The sequence below is a fragment of the Apium graveolens genome, chromosome 3 (genome assembly GCF_009905375.1).
Source record: "Apium graveolens cultivar Ventura chromosome 3, ASM990537v1, whole genome shotgun sequence".
NCBI lineage: Eukaryota > Viridiplantae > Streptophyta > Magnoliopsida > Apiales > Apiaceae > Apium > Apium graveolens.
In genome coordinates this window covers 152,147,849-152,164,185 of record NC_133649.1, presented here as the reverse complement: position 1 = coordinate 152,164,185, position 16,337 = coordinate 152,147,849, and the positions used below count along the sequence as shown (strand labels likewise).

General features: G+C 38.5%; 3 protein-coding genes across 3 annotated transcripts; all 3 read right to left on the bottom strand.

Moving 5' to 3' along the window:
• Positions 1-591: 591 nt before the first annotated feature.
• LOC141714648 (uncharacterized) lies at positions 592-996 on the bottom strand. Its single transcript, XM_074518155.1, has one exon. It carries the CDS (start codon positions 994-996, stop codon positions 592-594), a length of 405 nt encoding a protein of 134 aa, XP_074374256.1.
• A 42-nt stretch (positions 997-1,038) lies between these two features.
• Positions 1,039-2,370, bottom strand: LOC141714647 (uncharacterized). The gene has a single exon (XM_074518154.1). The coding sequence runs from the start codon at positions 2,368-2,370 to the stop codon at positions 1,039-1,041; it is 1,332 nt and encodes a 443-aa protein (XP_074374255.1).
• Positions 2,371-4,006: 1,636 nt separating this feature from the next.
• LOC141714645 (uncharacterized) lies at positions 4,007-5,422 on the bottom strand. Its single transcript, XM_074518153.1, has one exon. The coding sequence runs from the start codon at positions 5,420-5,422 to the stop codon at positions 4,007-4,009; it is 1,416 nt and encodes a 471-aa protein (XP_074374254.1).
• Positions 5,423-16,337: the final 10,915 nt, after the last annotated feature.

Here is a 16,337-nt window from a genome sequence, read left to right as displayed (position 1 = left end):
CCGAAGGTGACTTCGGGACGTTAATGCTTTAAAAGGCTGCTCTTGGGCGAAGGAACATTGATGTTGATCGTTCTTTGATTGCCCCTGGATCATCATGTCATTTTCGGCTGGTCTTCTTCGGGATTACCCCTGGACCAGGCCACCTTCATTCTGTATTTGTTTGTAAATACAAGCGTGATTGAGGCCGAAGGATCATGCCCTTTTCTAAGATTGCCCCTGGACAGGGTATCTTTCGGGCTTCTTTAATATCACACGAATAAGTGAAGGGCGAAGGATACGGGCTTATTTTATGATTGCCCCTTAAGACTCTTCGTTCGCCATTCTACGTGCAAACTAAATTATAATAGTGTGGTGAAGGATGTTTGATTTTCGTGGGATTGCCCCTATGATACATGCTTCATTAACAAATTGGACAAAGGCGGCGACCGTAGAGTTTATCGTCTTAGGGATCGCCCTTAGATAATATTCATGCGGCCGCGGCTTTGGTAAATAAAGGAATGTGATAGAAAGTGTGTCTTTATTTATAATCGAACTGCTTACATTTCTCATATATAAAATTCAAGTATAAACTTTAATTTTTAAAGAAATTTCTTACTGATAAAACTTCCGAAGGCGACTGGCGTGCCAGGTGTTCTTAATTGCTTCGCCTGCAAGAGTTTCAAGCTTATATGTTCCTGGGCGAACGACCTCAGCCACCTTGTAAGGTCCTTCCCAGTTAGGCTGAAGCTTTCCTTGTTTGGCCGGCATAGATGCGGCCAGCTCCCTTAGGACTAGGTCTCCGACTCCGAAAGACCTCTTCTTGACGTTAAAGTCATAATGTTGTGCCGCTTGTAGCAAGTATTTCATGTTCCTTTGGTGGGCGGCTTCTATTTCCTCCTCCAATAAGTCTACGTTCGCCCTTAGCCCGAAGCTATTAGTTTCTACATTGTAGGTCTCAGTTCGATATGATTCCAAGCCTACTTCGACTGGAATCAGGGCTTCGGTTCCATAGGCCATTCTGAAGGGAGTTTCTCCCGTTGATGTCCTAGGGGTCGTTCATTAGGCCCATAAGATCCAAGGGAGTTCTTCCGCCCATCTTCCTTTAGCTTCTCCCAGCCTCTTCTTTACTCCTTGAAAGATTACTTTATTCGCCGCTTCTACTGCTCCATTCCCTTGCGGGTGGGCGACTGAGCTAAACCTCTGTTCAATTCTGAAGTGGTGCAGGAACTTACGAAATTTGTTTCCAATAAACTGGGTCCCATTATCAGAGATGCAGATCTTCAGAATCCCAAACCGGAGAATAATCTGTTCCAAGAAGAACTTCTTTGCTGCCTCTTCGGTAATGGCAGAGAGAGGTCGGGCTCCGACCCACTTGGTCATGTAATCGATGGCAATTATGCAGTATTTTTCTTTCCTCGTGCTTTTTGGGAGAATGCCCACAATATCCACGGCCCACACGGCGAACGGAATGGGACTTAGCACCGAAGTCATCTCTTCTAGGGGCTGTTTTGGGATATTGGCGAACAGTTGGCACTGTACACACCTTTTTGCATAGTTGATGGCGTCGGCCTTCAGGGTGGACCAAAAGAATCCCTGTCGGAGAATTTTAAAGGCGAGGGACCGACCGGCCAAGTGTTCGCCGCAAATTCCTTCGTACACCGCCTCTAGAGCCTGTCGCTGTTCTTTGGTGTTTAAACATCGCAGAAGGGGTTGACTGACTGATCGGCGATATATCCGCCCATTAATGATTGTGTAGCTCGACGCTCTGTATTTTATTTTTAGCGCCTCTCTTCGGTTTGGAGGTAGAATGCCTTTCTCCAGAAAGTTCCTGGGGGGGTCATCCAATCTTTCCCCTGGCAAATCTCCAGACATTCTTTCTTCTCGATCGAAGGTGTCTTGGCTTCGGTGAGGTAAATAGAACCAATTAGGTTCTGTGTCTCGGCCGAAGCTAAGCCTGGAAAGGGCGTCTGCCCGAGCATTGTTCTTTTTTCCAATTTGACTCAGCTCAAAGGTTTCAAATGACAAAGAAGCATCTTTTACCTTGGCAACATAGGCTTTCGTTCGGGGATCTCTTTGCTCATATTCCCCCATGAGGTGTTTCACAACCAGCATGGAGTCGCTGAAGGCCCTTAGATGCTTCGCCTCAAGGCTTCGGGCCAGCTCCATCCCTGCGAGGAGTGCCTCATACTCGGCTTCATTGTTCGTCAAGGGGAAGTCAAATCTTATAGCCTGGCATATCTCAAATTCTTCAGGGATGGAGAGAATTAAGCCGGCCCCACACTTTTTTCCGGCTACCGACCCATCTACAAAAAGTTTCCACTTCCCTGGGATGCGAATTAGTTGTTCGTCGGGTGAAAGATCCTTCGGCCCCGAGAAGGTGCACTCGACCATAAAGTCGGCCAGAGCTTGAGCCTTGATCGCCGTCCTGGAGACGTATTCGAGATCAAATTCCCCAAGTTTGATGGACCAGACCACGACTCTTCCCGAGGCTTCGGGCCTTGTTGAAATCTTTTTCAGAGGTTGACTGGTAACAACTTGAATCGTCCGGCCTTGGAAATAATGTCACAATTTTCGGGAGGCCATAACCAGCCCATATGCGAATTTTTCGGCATTGGGGTACCTTGTCTCTGCATCCTTGAGGACGTGGGACACGTAGAACACGGGATGTTGATTTCCTACGTAGTTTTTCACAAGTACTGCCCCCAGAGTTCTGTCGGACACGGCTAGATACAGCTGGAGGTTTTCCTTCAGATCGGGCCTTATCAAGAGTGGTGACTTTGTAAGATATTCTTTTACTTCCTCGAATGCCCTTTGACACTCGGGCCCCCAATCAAAATTCTTTGACCCTTTGAGCACGGCGAAGAAGGGGAGTGCCTTCTCGGCTGACCGGGAAATGAAGCGCCGAAGGGCGGCGAGCCGGCCTGTCAATTTCTGGATGTCTTTGATGCATTTTGGAGGTTCCATATTAATGACTGCCTCGATCTTCTCTGGGTTCGCCTCTATTCCCCGGGCACTGACCATGTAACCAAGAAACTTGCCACTGGAGACTCTGAAGGTACATTTGTTCGGATTGATCCTCATGTTGTTCCTCCGGAGCGTTTCGAAGCATTCTTTTAAGTCTTCGGCATGATCTTGGAACAGTGATTTTACAATCATGTCATCCACATATGCCTCCATGTTCCTTTCGATCTGCTCTTTAAAGACCTTATTTACCATTCGTTGGAATGTGGCTCCAGCGTTCTTCAGTCCGAAGGGCATTTTAATGTAAGCATAATTTCCCTTCGGAGTTATGAACGCTGTCTTGGGCACATCCTCGTCATTCATAGCAATTTGATGATAACCAGAAAAAGCATCCAAAAAACTAAGTACCTCATATCCTGTCGTGGCGTCTACCAGTTGGTCGATGCTGGGCAAGGGGTAGTGATCATTCGGACATGCTTTATTGAGATCCGTATAATCCACGCACATCCTCCACTTCTCATTTGACTTCTTGACGACCACCACGTTGGCTAGCCAGTCGGGATATTCAATTTCTTCGATAAATTTAGCTTCCAACAATTTTTTACTTCGGCCTCTATGACCTTCTATCGTTCAACGATAAATGTCCTCTTCTTCTGCTTCACCGGTTTGGCCTCGGGCTGCACATTCAAGCAGTGCTTTGTCGTCTTGGGATCCAAGACGGGCATGTCTTCCGGCCCCCAGGCGAACACATCATGGTATTGCCGAATGGCAGCTATTACCTTTGTCTTCAGATCTGCCCCCATATTTTTTCCAATCCGAACCATCTTTTCCGAATGGCCCACGTACAATTCCACTTCTTCGATTTCCGCTGCGGGTTCAGCAATCGGGCTCGAGAGGTCGGCCCCAAATTTCTCCAACTCAATGTTCAATATTTCTCGGCTTCCGCTGGGCTCGGACTCAGCCCGCTTCCTCTTTCCAGTTTCATCCGGCCCTTCATATTCCTGATCCTTCTCAAGATCTTCCAGCATTATGATTCGGGCGGTTTTCTGATCGCCTATCATTTCTCCTACCCCTTTCTCAGTTGGGAACTTGAGCTTAAGATGGGGTATAGAGTCCACCGCTTTAAAGGTCGACAAGAATGGCCTGCCAAATATTGCATTGTACGGGTTTCGATCCGAACTACGTAGAACTTCACTGGCTTCTCGACAGTATATGGCAATTTGCCTAGGAGGACTGGTAGAGTAATTGTTCCTTCAAACTGAATGGGATATCCTCCAATGGCGTAAAGGGGAGCCTCATTGCAGGGCTCTAACTGTTCTCCGGCCAAGTTCATATTGCAGTAGGTTTTGTGGAACAGTATGTTGGCCGAGCTGCCTGTATCCACCATTACCTTCCATATCTTATTTTGCCCGATGATAGGATTGATGATGAGAGGGTCCTCGTGTGGGCGAATGACATCCTCATAGTCTTCCGTGCTGAAGGTCATGGGCATATGGGGCTTCGCCTGTCCGAACTGATATAGATTGTACATTTGTCGGGCATATTTCTTCTTTGCTGTCTTACTATCCTTATCCAGGATGCTGCCCCCAGATATAGTTTTTACTTCGCCCCTTATCCTGTCCTTTCGCTCTGGCTCCTCGGCCTCTATTTCCTCCTCCCGGTTCTCCTTCGGCCCCAGCCTATCTCTTAGATCTCGGACGAACTGATTAAGCTCGCTGTCTTTGATTATACGCTCGATGAGCTTTTTGAGGTGATAGCACTCATCGGTGTTATGCCCCTTGTCCCTGTGATAGTCGTAGTATTTATCAGGGTTCTTCTTGTGGTTTGGGACCTTCATTTTGGCCGGACGGACGAATCCGGGTTTGCCCTTAATCTCACGGAGAATCTTGGAGATCGGTGCATTCAAAGGGGTGGATACGGCCGAATCTCTATCTCGTCGTCGTTCGGCCCCGCGATCCGTTTCTCTTCTTCCTTCTTTCCTACTATCCCTTCGGTCAACGCCTGATCTTGAGCCTTCATATCTGTCGGCTCGCTTTGATCGGTCATCCATTCTTGAATCCTTATACCCTCCAATACTTTCCATCTTTCGGCGAATATTCTCGCCTCTTATATATATATCATTCAGGGATTTCGGGGGAAAATCGTAAAGAGATGAGCGAAGCTTTTTACCTTTATAGGGGTCCAGCCCCGCCGTTAAGAAGCCCATCACCTTGATTTTGTCCAGATTAGTGACCATCCCAGCTTCTTCCTCAAACCGAGCGAGATAATCCTCCAGCTCTTCGTTCGCCCTTTGTCTGCAGTGGACCAGGGCTTCGGTATCCTTCGCCTTTCTACACAGGTGTGAATAGTACTTCAAAAACTTCCTCTTCAACTGCTCATAGGATCCAATGGACCTGGGCTTGAGGGACTTGTACCACATCGAAGCCGACCCCTTGAGATAGGTCTGGAACATTTTGCACAACATAATATCACTGTGACCCATCCCAACCATCAGGAGTTCGTATTTTTCGCAGTGGTCCTCGGGGTCTCCTTTTCCATTGAACTCGCTCCTTAGGGAATTGCCTTTCTTCGCCCGGGGGGGGGTCGATACTGCTCAATTTCTTGTGTCACGACCGGTTCTCGATCGGGCATTCTATCACCAAACATGGCCTTCTCTAGGCGATTGAGCCTGATGCTGGATCCATCGGGTTCCTCATCCGAATCAGAAGAAAAGGGTTGCTTGGTCCTTTTCCTTCAGGGATGCGAATCAGAGTCTGACTCATCTTCTTCGTCATGCACCCGACGTTCTCTTCTATCCTTATTCATTCTGCCGTGCTTATCGGCCCGCATTGCTTCGCGCAAGGCTTGTTCTTGCAGTTCAATCTCCTTCCTTTGGAGCTGCAGGACCTTTAACCGGAGCGCATCAGCCTCTCTTTTCTTCGCTCGCGCTTCCGCTTCTTTGTCAACTTGATCAGTTTTGGCCTTTCCCTTCTCCGCGGCCTTTTCTTCCCGGATCTTTAGGAGTAAGGCCTCTTCTTCAGGAGTCAATGTGATGACCCCGTCCTCGTCCATTAGGGTGGATGGTTGTCCTTTGTCGGAAAAACCAGGCGGCGGTGAATATTCGTGAATTGTTTCTGTCATGTTCTCGTTCTCAGCTTGTAACTCTCGTATTTCCCATAGACGGCGCCAAATGTTACGCCCAGACTCTTTCGGGTGCTTGAACAGGCTTCGTATGCCTTGAAGGTGGCTTCGGCTGATACCTGAAAGTGAAGAGAATGCGAGGGTTTGTACCCCCGATTCGCCTCCGGTGTGAGAATAAGAATCTGGTTGTAAGGGTGTGGTAAATAATACAAGAAAAGTAGAGTGTCTGCGAGAATGCGTGTGTTTTGTCTTACTTCACAAGGGTTTTTATACCCAATTCTGCCATGAATGCTCATCCGTTTCTCATCATTAAGGAGGGAGTGAAAAGGGGGCGTTATGTCCCTTGCCCTTTCCAACGGTCTGGAAGAAGAGTGGGCCTTGGTCTGGGACTTCCGTGGGCCTTCATCTCGCGGGCCTAAAGGACCTTCGGCCCAGTAGCTTAATTGCACATTGGGTCTTCGTTCGATGAGCCTTGTTGGGCGTATAACCAACTCTTTTTAAATGTATTTTAGTTGAGTATTGATAAAATAATAATCAGTAAAGTGATAATTTTATTAAAATTATATATAAAAATGAAGTTTCTTGTTAGTATTCTTTGTACCGGAACAAATTAGTCATTTATGAAGAAAACTAACTGACAATCAGATTTCAAATGTAAAAATAAATCGAACTCGGGTTTATCCGGTAAAGTAAGTGAATTTTCAGTCTTGGCTAATCTAGACCAGAAATTACATATGACGAAAACCATTATTTTGGAGTTGAAAAATGCCAGGGAGGAATTTACCATAAGCTTACTTCGTTAATCAGAAGACAAGTGATAAAGAAAATTGAGGTGATTGCACAACACATATGGAACTTGAGTTGCCCTGTTAGACACGCACGAGCTGACACATCTCTCATCCCGAAATGTCAATCACCGCTCAAACCGCAAGTAAGCGATGCAATGCTGCTGGTCCTTTTTCTCCTCTACACAAATATTTTTAATACAAACATATTTTATGCATACACTTAAATTTCTTTGAAATAATATGATTGGTATTAAAAAAAATATTACTTTAACAAGTTAATTATTTTAATTATAAATATAATTAAACCTTTTAAAAATATTATCATGTTGAGTACAGAAAAATATTATTTTATAGATTAATCCTCCATCGAAGTTCATCAGTCTTACAAGTTACAAGCCCATGCACTTTGCTTGACCCGTTTCATATTAATAATGCCTATCTCTCTCATTCCATCCCACATCACTCACTGTTCACCTCTAGTGTCAGTCCTTGTTTTGTACAATTTCATTTCAATAAAAATATGGTTTTTGGATTTTCTACTCGGTGCATCCCAAATCTTACCAAGTTTTTTAAAAAAATATAAAATTTAACCTCATCCACTCATTTCTTTTTTTACACCAACTATATATATTAAATATTAATTGGACTCGTCACTTTATCCATTATTCTTATTTTTTCTTAATAAATTATATATTTTTTTAACCTTTGTGACTAAATGATTTGTATACAAATGATGGAGGGAGTAAGAGGCAATAGTACCCCTTTGTCCAAAGATATTGTGCCTGTTTAGCTAAGGAGAGAACGCTCATTTTTAAGTAAAAAGAGCATTTCAGGCTGACTGTTTGGCTATCAAATTATACGAGTTAAAAATATAACATAAAAACTAGAAAGTTAGAAAACCCAACATTTTCATCTCATTTATAGTTGAGCTGAATTTATGTCTGTGTATATATAATACATATTATAAATGATTAAGGAAATAAGCATCTTTCTTCTTCCAAATAGATGCTATTTCATATTATATTTTCAAGTTTAAATTATAAATTATATTTTTGAAGATGTCCCGGACAGACCTATCGCTTTCCTCTTTCTCATGTAACCAAGAAAGCTACATTGATGTTACTAGCTGCAATACAGCTGGCTATCATTTTATATAAATTCAAACAAGTTTATATAAACTCCTACACCCACGCATAGGGTTGGAATTGGAATTGGAATTCAGCATGCATCAAATCAAAGCAGTGCAAAAGTCCAAAAGACACAGAATGGAAGGGGCCTAGAGGGAAAGGGATGCATTTCCTTTGTGCATTTTAGAGGTATATATTGGTGGAATTAAAATGAGGGAAAATAACAACAAACGGAAAAAAACAATGGCACTACCCTTAGGTACTTTAGGTATTCATGTCATGCGGCCCCTATTGTCTCAACTCTCTTACCTAACCAAAACATTACTTCACCCTACGCCCCTGCCCCCTTTCTTTTCTTCTTGGCAATCAAATTATAGTGTAAATTTTTTGAGTAGTGCAATTTGTACGAAATTTTATACAAAATGACTTACCAAATGAGGTGGATGAGTTTAACTATTAATATTTACTAAAATACAAGGCTCATTCAACACATGTTATTTTGTACAAAATTTTATAACTAATTTTATAACTCTAATATTTCAAATATTTTATATCAAAATATGTCATTTGAATCACAAATATAATGTAAAGTCGTAATAAACTTACATATTTTTAAAGGGAAATATCATGTTCGGTCCTGTGAATTAAATTTTACTCAATAAGATATGTGTAATAATATTTTATTAGAACATTATACGTTACAATTATAAGTAAAGAAAAAAGATAAATATATTAGATCCTCCAACATGTGGCCTAAAACTTCAAATTTAAATAAATTTATGACCATATTCGTCAAGCAAATTTAAATAATTCGTTCAAATTTGTAACTATGAACAGTTTCAGTTTCAAAATATAACAAGTAAATATATAGTGAATCAGTCTCCAAAATTTTTGTTTACGCCAATATTTAAAGTAAGGCTCTCAACCTAAGAGCAACTCCAAAACTATGTTAAATGAGGTTTTTTAGTCAAATTTTGAGAAAATAAAGTTTAAACTTAGCTCCAATAAATTCCTTGCAACTCTCTATTATTTTAGGCTATCTTCAACAGGTGTGATTCAAAAATTAAAATTTAGATCACCAACTGATCCAAATACTGATCAAAATTTGTGACCAACCCCTACAATATAATCCAAATATTTGATCCAAATTACTTTTTACATATAATAATATATAAATATCATATTAAGCAATTTTATCTTAAATTTATCATTTAATCATTATTAACAATTTATATAATATTTCATAAATCAATTAAATCAAAAAAAATCAATACACATAAAAATATTAAAATTGTGCACTAAATTCACGTAAAACATATTTATTGCAATAATTAACGTACAAAATATTATTGATATATACTAATTTTCTGAATTATTATATTTTTCTCACAACTGCTCAATTAATACATTTCTAAGTACAATATGTACCTCTTTATTTTTATTTTTCTAAAGCGGTTCAGAAATTTTTGGAATCGAGTATTTTCAACGATCGGAATATTCTCAACTTCTAGATCCTGCACTTCTGACTCTTCAATGTACTTTTATTTAAATTTTAATAAAATTATACTTTCTCATTGTTTTAAGTTTTAGTTTAAAAATAAATTTTGTTAACCATTAATTATTTCTCTTATTAGTTATATAATTAAAAAATTAAAATTTATTAAAAATCTCATAAACGATAAATAACAAAACCATTATTTTATATTAAATCAAATGATCCAAATTTGAATTAGTGAACAATGGATCAGTATCGTTCACCGATCCAAATCTCGATCACTCTTGAAAAAGAAGAATATGGGGTAATCTACCATAAATTTGGATTTTTAGATTTTGAATTTGCCCTAAGGATCCTCAAAAGCGACCTCATTGTGGAGGAGGCAGTAACCTCCTCAATCATTATTATATTATTTCACTCATTCTCATGTATTCAATTTGAAATATTTTAGTTATTTTTATATATAGTTAATTTTAAATAAATGAATAGGGAGTAGGTTTATAGAGAATTGTTGGAGATAAAGTTGAATTTTAGCTCCTAAATATTTAAGAGATAGTAATTTAATAATATCATTTATAGGAAAAATGTAAGGAGTTTCTTGGTTCTCCGAGACATCAAAGAGAGTCCAGAGAGTGACTTAGTATAGACATTAGGGGTGTACGCGGTTCGGTTCGGATCAGTTTTGGGGTAAAAGTCGAACCAAACCGCGAAGAGCGGTTTTAGAAAATTGTCATCCGCAACCGCAAATGCGGTTGCGGTTAACTGCGTCAATTGCGGTTGCGAATTTGCGGTTATTGCGGATCGGTTGGCGGTTCAACCACTTATTCTAAAATAATTATTAATTTGTAAAAAAATAAATTCGGAATATTAATAAATTCAAGTTTAAGTTACGTGATAAATTTAAATTCAAAAATAAAATACAAACTAATGTTACATATGGAGCAAGAATATTAAAAACATACAAAAATATGAAGGCGAGAGAAAAGAAAAAAGAAAAGTATAAAAAAAATTACACGTTGATTACATTTTCCATTTATTGGGTTATATATCTTATAATAATTGTGAATTTTATGAACGAACTCCTAACATTAACCTAAGATTAATAAATGTGTATACTTATTAATTTATATGATATCAACTATATTTTTGAAAATATATTTTATTATAAATATATGTTGCGATTTGCGGTTGCGATTTTCAAGAATTTAAAACCGCATCCAAACCACGGATGAGCGGTTTTTAAAATTTAAATCCACAACCAACCCGTATTTTGCGATTATCCGTAAAATGCGGTCAATTACGAGCTATTGAGCGGTTCATCTTTACACCCGTAATAGACATAATATATTTGAAAGAAACTTTGCAGTAAACATGACACGTGACAGTGCTTTCTCATTTTTTTAAAAGGAAATATATAGTGGATCATTCTCCGGTTCTGCCAGTCTTGTCCCATAACACGTCTGATCCCCACTTTAAAATTCTTTACAGCATTTCCCCTACTCTTTCGTGAAAACTCCAGAACCCCCATACGGTATGGGCCATACCCTACAGACAACTCGAGTCTTCAGATGACTAAAACTTACTCTTACACAACCTTCTAATTCCTTCCAAGTCCCAACCCATTTTTCCACTCCCTATTCGACTCTCTCTCTCTCTCTCTCTCTCTCTCTCTCTCTCTGTCTCTCTCTCCCTCTCTCTCTCTCCCTCTCTCCCTCCCTCCCTCTCTCTCCCCCCTCTCTCTCAATATATATATTTGTGGTTTATGCATGTAACATGAGTAGATCATATCATAGAAGAAGGAGAAATCAAAATGCAAACTCGATACAATTACTTCATGTTTGGTCTCTCCTGATGTACATTTTTACAGCTGCTGATGGTTCAAGAATAAATAGCCATGTCTTCAACTACAATTCATCATCAAGCTCTATGAATCCTAGTTCATCATCATCAACAATTGGTCACTTCTTGGGGTTTTTGCCCAGAAGCGTACCATTACCAGCCTCTTCTCCTTCAAGAAAACACAATGACATTGGCCTCCAAACCTGGACCTCTCCCTGAACACTAATCACTACTATATACATCAACTACTTAATTTTGTGTGTGTGCTACTACGTACGTACTTCAGCAAAAGGTGACACATATTATGTATGCTTTAATTTCTTCTTCGTCTCCCTTTCGACCTTTTTTGTTAGGTCAAAAAGAAGTGAAAAAAATTAGTTAGTGTGTAAATATGTGATATTTAGTATTTTTTTGGATTTGTTTCTCTGGATCTTTAAATTTACCAACCAAGGGAAGAGAGGAAGATAGTGGTCTATTAATTAATTTGATCTTCTTGATCAAGTGCATCTTGTTTCCTATGTTTCATGCTTAAAGAATTTGTACTAATTAAAGAATATTGTTTCCTCTCTACTTACTACTAAGAGCAAAACAAATATATAGTTATTTGTTATCAGTAAAGTACTAGTTCGAAATCATGTATACTGAAAACTTTCCCCGCGACTTAATTTATACTGGCATAAATTCCTGTATAATGTATGAATTCCTGTTAATATTTAAAGTTTTTATTTATCCCATCATATTATATTTTTAAAATATTTATATACATATATAACGATTATAAATTTATAACAAAAATAATAGAATAACTTAGTGGTCGTAATTTAGTAGAATAAATAGATTATTTCTAGTAGTTTAACAATTTAGTATTTTAGCATATATATAATACTATTTATTTATTTTTTAATAACATGATAAGTTGTATCGTAGTTTAATAAGAAAAGTATACTATATTTAGTAATTTAACAATGTAATAGTTTATTGAATATATAAAACTATTTGTTTACTTTTCTAATAATTAAAATTAGAAAATAACCGTTGAACCAAATAATATCTCATTCCGTTTATTATAATATAGCATAGATTTTGATTTATTTTCGAGATAAACACATTGATTAATTATTTAGATGGACATACATAATGAGAAGAATTAGTCAAAATAATTGTTCGGAAGAACGACGGATAATCATCATCCATCTCTTTTTTGTCCTATTTTGATTGGCTCTGTACAAGTTAACAAAACAATTAACATTAAAATGATTCCTCTCTAATTTTTAGAGGGTAGACTTATATAAATTAAACTTTATACTGAATTTTCAACTAAAAATTAAGATTTCGAAAATATTTTATACTAAAATTTTTACCTCCCTCAGTGTGCAAGCAATGTGTAGTAAAAAAAAAGTGTGCAAACAATGTCTTACTTATCATTTCATTCCATATAATTAATATTTAAACTAACTCAATTATACTTTTATTTTTTAAACCATACGCAAAACATGACCCTTTCATGTAGTCAATACGTGCTTAAATAAATATAAATAATGAGCAATTATATATGTAGTACTACTTATATGCCCACTCATTGTACATCATATAAAAATTATTAATGCTTCTTCCAAGCTAAAATTAAAAATTATAATAGCATACATGTTGCATATGAACTGATGACACATACATACGAGGGATGTATCATCAATCATGCATATACCTACAAAATTAGAACACATACTGGTACATGGATTCACCTAATTATGGACTATGATACTCCATTATAAATCATATACTCGATGAGTCGCCGAATAATTATTAAACTAGAATGACACTTCTTTATTTTGAAGCCCCTTCGTTTTCTTTAATTTATCCCTTACTTTCGATTTTAAAAAAAGGTAATTAAAATAGTTTCACTTACATTCATAATTGTACTCCCGAATTTTTAAAAGCAGTGAAATCAAGTGATAATGAATTCAAATTTAACAAAATTTCATTCCAAAATTTCACTCCAAAAATGGGATGAAACTATTTTACCTTTTTATCACTTACTTTCTTCACTAAAAAAAACTCGGAAGTAGAATTTAGAGCACATTCATAGTTGGTAATTGTACAGAGATAATTGTTAGCACATGTGATTAGCTGTTTGTTGTATTTTTAGTATGTAAATATATTAGGCTGTTGTCATTGTCATTCAGAATATTAGTTAGGATATCAAGATCTTAGGATATTAGCACTGTAATTTAGTCAGTTTAACCACGGAATATGTCAATCAGCTAATGTGTAATTTGTATATAAATTGTGTGAGAATGAATGAGAAAGGCAGGGGATTTAGTTCTATCTTCGATCATGGTATCAGCAGAGATCCTAGGTTAATTATCTCATCTCTTTCTCTCTAATCTTATCCCTCATACTCAAGCAGCCTAGCAAAATTACCACTTAACAATGTCTTCCGATTTATCAAAGAACTCTCTTCACCCCGCTCTAACTGTCAGTAACATCAAAAGTTTAATTATTGTGACTTTTGAGGCGGAAAAGGTGCAATATACCACATGGGCATCCCTTTTCAAAATCCACTGCAAAGCTTATCAAGTTCTGGATCATATTTTCCCCCTATCAAATGACAAGTTAGTATCTTCAACATTGAAAACTAAAACTTCTTCCTCTCTTAAAAAAACTGAGCCCGACCGATGAGAATGCCTTGATGCTATTGTGCTTCAATGGATATATGCCACCATCTCTTACGATGTGCTTCATACTATTATTGAATTGTATTTAACGGCTGTGTTAACATGAAATCGTTTGAAAGATATATTCTCTAATAATAAAAATTCAAGAGATGTCTACCTTGAACAAGAATTTGCACGCACACAAGTGGAGGATTTCCCTGATGCATCTTCTTACTATCAACATCTCAAGTATCTCTCTGATCAATTATCCAACGTTGGTTCTCCGGTTACAAATCAGAGATTGGTTCTTCTACTAGTTTTTGGATTAACATAAAATTATTCCGGGGTTGCTACTTTGATTCAACAGAGTGATCCTCTCCCACCCTTTTACAAAGCTTGGTCAATGCTAGTATTGGAGGAAACAAGTCGAGCCAAACGAGAAGGTAATAACACCAACAATATTGCCCTTCTCGCTGCTGCACCATCAACTGAATCAGTTGCCATGTATCCTAAAACTGGACAGCCAATTACTCGCTGCAACAACATCAGCGGCATAATTAACCAAACCCCGAATCGTCACAACGATCGTGGTCGTAGCAATAACATTAGAGGAAGGGGAAGAGGAAGGGGACGTGGAGGTCAAACACAACAACAATATCCGTCATATTGGGCTATTCCACAACAACAACAACTGGGGTAGTGGGCGCCATGAATGCAGCCATGGGCCACCCCTTCTTGTCTGTATCCAACCATAGGAAAACAACGACCTCCTATTACATCAAGGCATCCAGGGATTCTAGGTTAGAGGCCAAAACAAGATCATGTTGTTGCTGCATCACCCTCTACTAGTTATGCACCAACTGATATTCAATAAGCGATGCATACTCTCTCAATTACTCCTCCAGAAGATCAATGGTACATGGACACTGGCGCTACATCGCACATGACATCCACCCAAGATAATCTCTCGTCTTACTTCAATATGAGCAGTAAACAAGATATCATTGTTGGAAATGGTCATAAAATTCCAATTGTTGGTTCTGGTCACACATCTTTATCAGACCCATATCCACCTTTAAAGCTAAAAGATGTTTTACATGCACCTAAACTCATCAAAAACCTTGTTTCTGTTCGTAAGTTTAATGTTGATAATTCATTTTCTGTTGAGTTTAATCCATTTGGATTTTCTGTGAAGGATTTTCAGACGGGGATGCACTTAATGAGATGTAATAGCTTGGGTGATCTTTATCCTATTTCCACTAGAAACTCATCTTTCGACACTTCTTCAGCATCAACATTTGTAACTTTATCTCCATATCTATGACATAGTCGTTTAGGACATCTAGGAGCCCCAGTTTTAAGCTCACTTCACAAAAATAATTTTATTTCATGTAATAAAAAATTCAGATTCATTTTGTCATTAATGTCCTCTGGGGAAACAAATTAAGTTGCCTTTTTATAGCTCCTCTTCTTTTACTACTCTGCCATTTGATATAGTGCATAGTGATTTATGGTCATCACCGGTTTTAAGCTCTGCAGGGCATCGTTATTATACATTATTCCTAGATGATTATATGAATTTTTTGTGGACTTTTCCTATTGCAAATAAGTCACAAGTTCACTCAATTTTCCTCTCTTTAAGAGTTTACATTAAGACTCGATTTAAAAGGGAAATAAAATTTTTTCAACGTGACAATGGAAAGAATATGATAATGAACTTTTTCATAACTTTTGTTCCTTACACGGCATGACTTTTCGATTCTCTTGCCCATATACATCACCACAAAATGGAAAAGCAGAACGTAAAATTCGCACTATTAATTACATGGTCAGAACTCTTCTCTCCACTCCTCCATGCCTCCTACATTTTGGCATCATGCCCTACAAATGGTGATGTATCTCCTTAACATTCTTCCTCAAAAGAACCTCTCTTACCAGTCGTTCACAAAAATTCTATATCAACAAGATCCTAGTTGTTGAGCTTGTTGAGCATGCCTAACTCCACATTAGTATGATATTGTCCGCTTTGGGCCGAGCCCGCACGAGTTTGTTTTTGGGAACCTTCCAAAAGGCCTCATACTAATGTGGAGTTAGGTCTGCTCAGCAAGCCCAACAAGTGGTATCAGAACTTCAGGTTATAAACGGTCCATAACAATCTCAGATGGGCTCCAGAAGTGACCTAGGAAGAGGCAGATGGGCTTGTCCCAGAATGGGCTCAAGGAAAAGGCAGACGGGCCTTCCAGTATGGGCCTAGGGGGAGCAGATAGCCAGATGGACTTTCAGTATGGGTCGAGGGAGAGCCTGGTCACACTGAAGGAGGCAGAATCGACAGGTGTCAGGCCCGATGTGTGAAGGGGGAGATTGTTAGGAGTTG

What these genes read in the sequence shown, in the direction of transcription:
- LOC141714648 (XM_074518155.1), bottom strand. Translation starts at nt 996, where the DNA reads ATGGCCTATGGAACCGAAGCCCTGATTCCAGTCGAAGTAGGCTTGGAA.
- LOC141714647 (XM_074518154.1), bottom strand. Translation starts at nt 2,370, where the DNA reads ATGGTCGAGTGCACCTTCTCGGGGCCGAAGGATCTTTCACCCGACGAA.
- LOC141714645 (XM_074518153.1), bottom strand. Translation starts at nt 5,422, where the DNA reads ATGGGTCACAGTGATATTATGTTGTGCAAAATGTTCCAGACCTATCTC.